Source organism: Glossina fuscipes, unplaced genomic scaffold, assembly GCF_014805625.2.
Source record: "Glossina fuscipes isolate IAEA_lab_2018 unplaced genomic scaffold, Yale_Gfus_2 28, whole genome shotgun sequence".
NCBI lineage: Eukaryota > Metazoa > Arthropoda > Insecta > Diptera > Glossinidae > Glossina > Glossina fuscipes.
Genome location: NW_023998423.1, coordinates 2,896,736 through 2,903,961, shown reverse-complemented (window position 1 = coordinate 2,903,961; position 7,226 = coordinate 2,896,736). Strand labels below are relative to the sequence as shown.

General features: G+C 34.1%; 1 protein-coding gene across 3 annotated transcripts in view; it reads right to left on the bottom strand.

The window, feature by feature from the left end:
• Positions 1-7,015, bottom strand: part of LOC119636701 (uncharacterized protein DDB_G0286591) — a 10,715-nt gene extending 3,700 nt beyond the window's left edge. Inside the window, exons 1-2 of one of the 3 annotated variants that reach the window (XM_038032257.1) lie at positions 6,976-7,015; positions 6,109-6,324 (exon numbers count right to left, since the gene is read on the bottom strand). In XM_038032257.1, coding sequence (XP_037888185.1) covers positions 6,109-6,213 — 105 coding nt within the window. In that variant the 5' untranslated portion in view covers positions 6,214-6,324; positions 6,976-7,015. The other 2 variants (XM_038032255.1, XM_038032258.1) reach the window with 2 other exon arrangements.
• Positions 7,016-7,226: the final 211 nt, after the last annotated feature.

Genomic DNA, 7,226 nt, shown 5'->3' with positions numbered 1-7,226 from the left:
TCAACATAACTTTCCTACTCACACATTATTCCAAGTTTTTGCTTGTGTGCTTTTTAAATGTTTTCGGTAACATTACTCGTCTGGATGTAAAGGGATACATGAAAAAGCCAAGGATCATGACTGAATCAGTACAGCTCCACTAGTAGTAATCTATATATAGAAGTTTCTCGCTAACAGCGCTCGTGTAAAGCACGGTTTCGATGCAATACAGCCTACACTGCCTTCAGATGTATTATTTCAAAGCCTCGTATAATGTGGCTTCAATATATCATAAAACAGGTTTTGATATCTAAGCTTCAATAATATTATTATTTTATGTAGTTTCCTAGTTTAAATGAATAAATGAAGACGTTACGTAACGCAAGCTTGTTGCATCCTGGCACCAATTAACAGTGCCAAAGGAAACACATCTGCCATATTTTTTCGGTTATTAAGGCATAAGGTAATAAAAAAAGTTTTCGTATTCACCAAGCGAACTAAAGAAATTGTCGCCTAAAGTCGACCCAACATAGCACTTTAAAGGGAATTGTACCTTTGCTTTTTTTTGTACATCACAAGGGGAACAAGGGGAAGGGGACAGTATATCTAAGGTTATCTTTGTAGCTTTCGGATAGACATCTCAAAAATCTCGTAAAATTTAGACAGTTTACAGTCTATCAGATCCTGCGACGATTTACCCACGTTCGTCGGCCCGTCCCTCGGTCCGTTTTGTAATTTGTTTGTCTTATATAGCCACATCCACAGACACAAAAATTGTAGAAAATAATAAATTAATGCCCAACGTGTATGTTTTTATTTGACTAGTTGCTTGTGTCGACATCTGTTGTTGCGACCTTGCCGCCAAAAATTTAGCGATGACGAGTGTAGTCGTCATACGCAGAGTATGTGCAATATGAAATTAGTCTGTAATAAAATTGCTTAACAAAATGACATACACACATTCTAAAGTGCATTATTACGGCAAATACGTATTCATAATGATAAACTTTTTTATGTGGAAATCCGGCAAGGACGGATGGACTAATTATTACGTATACATTCCTCACAACATAAAATTTAGCACTTTTTTCATGACTTGTATATTCATCATACACGGTAAGCTGGTTGAAGGCCACACTCCTCAAGAGCCAAGAAACTGTTTCGAAGAATACCTGCAGCACGCTCAACTATTATTCGGTAAAATATGCTTGCAATATGTAGAAAATTACAGCTTACAAGTTATGGTTTGTGTTGTTACATAAGATATTTGAAAGTCAAGCTTAAAGAGGTCTTGACACTTGCGATCAAAGGAATATTCTCCGAATTTTATATTTTGCTATGAGATGCAGGCTTTCAATAAACCACATCGTAAACAAGGCGTAAAAATTGTCAGGAAACTCTCCCTGATAGGATGCTTTTCTAATTGCGATTCTCTTGTTTTTAACAATATAATGCCAAACAATATTTCTACATTTTTATAGATACCGTTATGTATTATGTATTTCTAAAGACATTAATAGACAATTTTTACTCGCCAACAAGTAGAAAATTTTAATTCCCATATAAATCTGTTTGACATCCATCAGCTACTTGGAAGTGTGGTTGGGCACGCGCAAAACATAATTTTAGGCCTGATTTTCGAGCTAAGAAACTATCATCGCAATTTTATTCTTCCGTTTTTGCAGCCATGAAAGATGTCACGGTTAACTTGATTCAAAATTGTAGGATACATTTCATCATCTTATAGGATCCTTTATTTGTGGGGGCTACAAGCGAACGTTCGAAAACATTACTGATCTCCTAGTCTACAATCACTGATTCGCGTAGAGGGAAATATTCGTCTCAATTATTTCATTTCTTCCAGCCGTCCTTTTTTTTTTAGACCCATGGCCGAAGGATGAGCAGTATATTCATTTTGTCAATACGTTTGCAACGGTCAGAAGGAAACTTCAAAGACCCCACAAATTATATATATTCTTGGCCAGCATTAAATTCTAAATCGACTTAAGAAAGCCTATCTCTCCGGTTGTTGGTCTGTCCGTCTGTATAAAGTTTGTTGTAAACATTCTACTCGCCGCAAAAATGAAGCTATCGAATTCAAATTTGGCAGAAACATTGGAAGTTCTTGCACGTAGGTTGGCATTAAAAATGGACCAAATCAGTCGAAGCACACGCCTATTGTACCATGTAAACTCAAAGCACCTTTGTTTTTCAAAAGTAAGAAAAAAATTTTTGTTTCGACCTTCACTCGTAAACTACTGCAGATAAATCTGCAAAAATTTGAACGTCTATCCTAGGGGCGATGCTGTAGTGTAGGTGTAAAAATGCCAAGAATTGACCATATCTGCCCAATATTACAGCATATCAAAATTTAATTTTTTTTTTCATTACTTTTTCTTTACTTCTTGTTCTTTACTTAGTTTTTTTATGATAACGTTGATGGGCATAAAGCATTCGGTGACCGCCCAATATAGTTTTTTTTCTTATTTCTTTCACTTTTAATTTGTGCGCTTTACTGCACAACTTTGTGAACTGAAGCAGGAACAAAAGAAAACAACGTGTTAGCTCCCAGTGGCGCAGTAGAAGCATCAGGTTAGCCTTTTATTTTGCATAGCAGGTTTTCAAAAAGATCTCGGAAGAAAATTATATTCGCCTTGAGCGTACTGCTGCAAAGCCAATCACCAGATGGTGTATGATATCTGACTGAAACGTAGGTAATTCACTCGTAAGAGTCGAACTGGTTTGGAAAAAGTAGAAAGAAATTAATTTCAGCTGAGGCCAAATTTTTCGACACACAATTGCTTAAAATATTTTTTGAAAGCTAAAAAAAACATATTGCCTACTTTTAGCTATTAAGAAAATATAATTTTAATGCTTATTTATACATTTATTGATTTGTTCTATAAACTTTTTCTTTTTTCTCTTATGAAATGAAGGGAAAAATTGCTTTTGCAATTTTGATATAAAAAACCGTAAAATATTTTTATTTGCTTCAGCAGAAAGTTGAAAATAGTTGCAAACTTCAAAATTCATTGTTTGCGGTCAAGTGAGATTTTATTTTCTTCGCTTTTTTTATTATAAATGAAATTTTTCTTGCTTTTTCGCTTTTTTCCTTCGTAATAACTAGAAAGTTTTATAATTAGAGTTTTATTTTTTTTTTTATTAGCAAATTTTTATTAATTCATTAAATCAATCAATTAGTACGCTATACTTTTGTGGATTAAATGATCGTTTGAAGGCTATTTAGTTATTTCTTTCTAATGCAGAGGGAGTTTGAAATTAAACAAATGAAACAATATAGCGGTGTGCAGACTACACTCAAATACCCTATGCACATACAGTAGACATATATTTCAAGACTTTATCCTAAGACTTATCCTAGACACATCCTCTAAATTGCGGCCATTTCCTATCTTTTCGTTTGCTTAATTTCTTCCTTAACAGCGCCGTGTTACACGTATACGGGACATACCGTCGGTGATTGGTCGTGTTGAAAAAAGAAAACCTAGTTTGTGGACGTCCGTTGGGTTAGGGCAGATTTTTTCGCAATTCTTTGGTATGCTAATATTTCAGGACCAAGACGGATTGCCTGCAATTGTTTTGATTTTCTCGACTCAATTTGCTCTAAAATTTTTTCCAAAAAGTTTCCGAAGATTAACTTAAGAATAATCGTTGATCTAAACTAGGCTTTTTCTGTTTGGTGGCGAAATGTTCATTCACTTTATTGCTCTACTTCTCTTGCTACTTTTAAGCAGGATGAGGACTTAATTCAACTTGTAGGGTAGGTTTAACTATCAACCCGTTTCTATATTACTGCAAAAATAGATAAAATATTTTCATTCATATATAGATGTATGTATTATGTATGCATAAATATCATATATTAAATGATGATAATATATTATGCAGTTGTGGATACGTAAATAGCGCAAATTTAATTCAACATTTTTAAAGATTTAATTAAAAATTCGTTTTTATTTGCATTCATTACTTTAAAAAAAATTTTCTCGTTATCTTTTAGAGTTTTCTCGTTTTGTCATGTTATGCGTGCAGAATATATTTTGGATACTAGTCATAAAAATAACACAAAAACATATATGTACAACGCAGTGGAGTGAGTTTTTTTGGCATGTGGCTACGATTAGAAGCAGATAGGCAAACGAATGCTTTCCAAAACGCTGTAGTTACAGTAGGCGCTCTGTCGTTGAAGGCATAACACAGCCTTCACTGCCTGATCTTTTTGCTCATTTCTTTCTGAACATCACCGTGTTACACAAATAGGGGACATCCTCCAAGTGATTGGTCATATCAAAAAGAAAAATTTTCACTCCATGTCAGTAAATGGCGATTTTTAAGTACGAAGAATAATCCAAAGCATCCGGTAAGAACTGTAAATGATATTGAAGGTTTGAAACTATCACGGCGTAGTCTCAAACTTATGGAATTTCTTTGAAACGATGGAAATGGGAGCAAAATGTTTTGAAAAATACTAACCGGCTCAGGGAAATCAACAAAACTCTCTCTTGATGTTCAGTGCCACAGGAAACATATCGGAAAGTCTTTAGTTGCCAACTATATCTTCTTCAAATATTTTGTAGTGAATTTGGTGCTATTTCTATGTCTAGATGAAATTTTTTTATTTAAAATAATCAATTTTTCATGTTTTATATCTTCGGCTAGTTGAGGCACAATTCTATGTAAATATTTTTTGGGATGTATGCAACACATAGAAAGACACTTGATAGAGATCCACCCTTTTATTTTCTGTCTGTCTGTCTATCCATCTTGTTTTCTTGTGTTCGAACTCCAGCTCGCAATTGTTGGGATCTTTGACGAAATCTGGTCGGCCGACATGCTTTGGCCCAACGGCGAATGCTATTGAAAATAGTTGCAATCGCACCACTTTTTCGACTATTTCCCATATAAAAGCTTACTTTGAAAACTCGTTATATTAACAAAAGCCCTGCCTCCACAACATAGTGTGGTTTTTTTTGTGATTTCCAAGCTATATTTGAAGGTAGATTTTTTTTGTATTTGGTTATAAATATCGTACTATTTAGCTATGAGCTTATTCACTTGATGATGTATGTGCTATTCTCATGTTCAGGGCTGCATGCATAGAAATTAATGATTATAGGCTAAATACACCGAAAAACCATAAGTTCACTCGAAGGAAACTACCAAATTTAATATCGCATAAGGTCAAAATTTACTGCTAAAGTCTTCAGCTATTTTCCATAAGTACTATCGTCAAATGTCACCTGAGTCATGTGTAAGAATCGTTACCACAATATAACTTCAAAATGTAGAAACCTTTAAAATATAAATACCTACCATCGAGGAATTGGGATATATTGCCCACTTCGTTGCACTTACAAGATCCAAGAATGCATAAGAACACGTAAAGTGTAATATTCTTGATTAAAATAGTTCGAAGTTAGTTCGATAAAGGGAACCGCCAAACGATCTGTTAACACAAAAATGGGCATTATTCCTTTGGTCTGCACTGAAGCAAGTGACCTTTTTGCTTAACGTTACCGAGTTAATGAGATGACCTACTGCCAACAGGTCCAGAAAACTTATATGAACGGTATCAACACTCTGCGCAGCCTAATTTCAGTAATCGGACGGGAAGCGAAAATAAATCGGTCGAGTATTGAAATGATTTCTATAAAAATTAGCCGAATAGCTTTAAAAAATAAATACGAATTGATTGCAAGAAAGGTAGCCATCTATTAACTGCCACGCCCATAATTGGCAAAGTATAATAAATAATTTTTAGGTGATAAGGAAAAAGAATTCAGGATACACGCTTTTGATAACTTAGATGAAGGCAGTGCTTCTCACGACAGCTTGCGGACAGTAACAGAAAGACAGATTGATGTTGATCTTGTTGTTCATCACAAATATAATCTTTGCCTTGCAACATTTTCATCGCTTCCTAACCTCCGCATGAAACTCATCGAAAACGCTATCTAAGAAAGGCTTGTTTAAGCGGATCTATCACGGATACGTAGACAAGTTAGGTAACTAATCTGTTAGTTAGTTACACAGTGTTAGCTATGTCAAGTCGATTAAAGTTTTATTTATTTTAATTAAAAATCATTTAAATATTTATTCATGACTTACTGTTTGATCTGAATTTAATATATAAATATTATTATTTTGATTGTAATGGCTGCTGCTGCGGTTATTGCTGTTGTTATTGTGGCTGTTGTAAATTCCTTTATCCATGTTGAATATTGTGTAAGATATATGGTCGGCCTTTATTCAGCAATTTGTGTGTGACGCTATTATTGTTGTATTAAGTTCCTCTACGTATTCAATTTGTTAAACACTCGGCATCTGTTGGTCGCAAAACCATAAAAATGACAGGAAAAGAGAAAAGAATGAAAAAAAATAAAAAAAATAAAAAGTTGAAGGTTTTTATTATGGTGGTAGCGGTCAAGCGTTCTTACACATCACTCTCAAGCATACTGACACATGAACGCACACACATATATAAATATATGCGGTCGAAACGGCACATCTTTATTCATACACACACACACACACACACACGCGCGCATACACATGCACGCATACCCGCAAAAACATGAAAGTATGTCTACGAGATTTATAATGAAGTTTTTTATGATGCTATCAAGAGTAAATAATGACATCATTCCCCATCATTATAACTTCATTGTTGCAAGATGAAATGAAAAAAAAAAAAAAAAACACCATGAATAAATATATTTTTTTTGTTATTAATTTTTTTTTTGTTTTTGAAAAATTATGTTAGAGATATTTTTTTTTTTCTTATTTCGTAATTATTTAATCGTGATTACAACTTATGCACTGATAAACACATTTATGTACAAAGCATTAATTTACTCATTTTGTTGTTACTTGTCACGTTTACACTGTTTAACAGTCATAGAATGACTGAAGTTAGAATGCGTGACAAATAACTTTTCAAAAACTATTCAAACAAATGAATGATGTTAACAGCACCAGTCACAACACTCGGAGCAGCAGCAGCAGCAGAAGCAGTAGCAGCAGTAGCAACAGCAATAGCAACAGCAATAGCAACAGCAACGGCAACGGCGAAGGCAATAATGAAACGGCTTTAGGATGCTTTTGCTGCCGATGCTCAATTATTTTCGCATATGTAGATAAATGCGAAAGAGTTTCAATTTCATTTATGGCTGGCTGTTGAAAATATTTATACAATTTTACATGGACCGACCTACCGATAATATAAT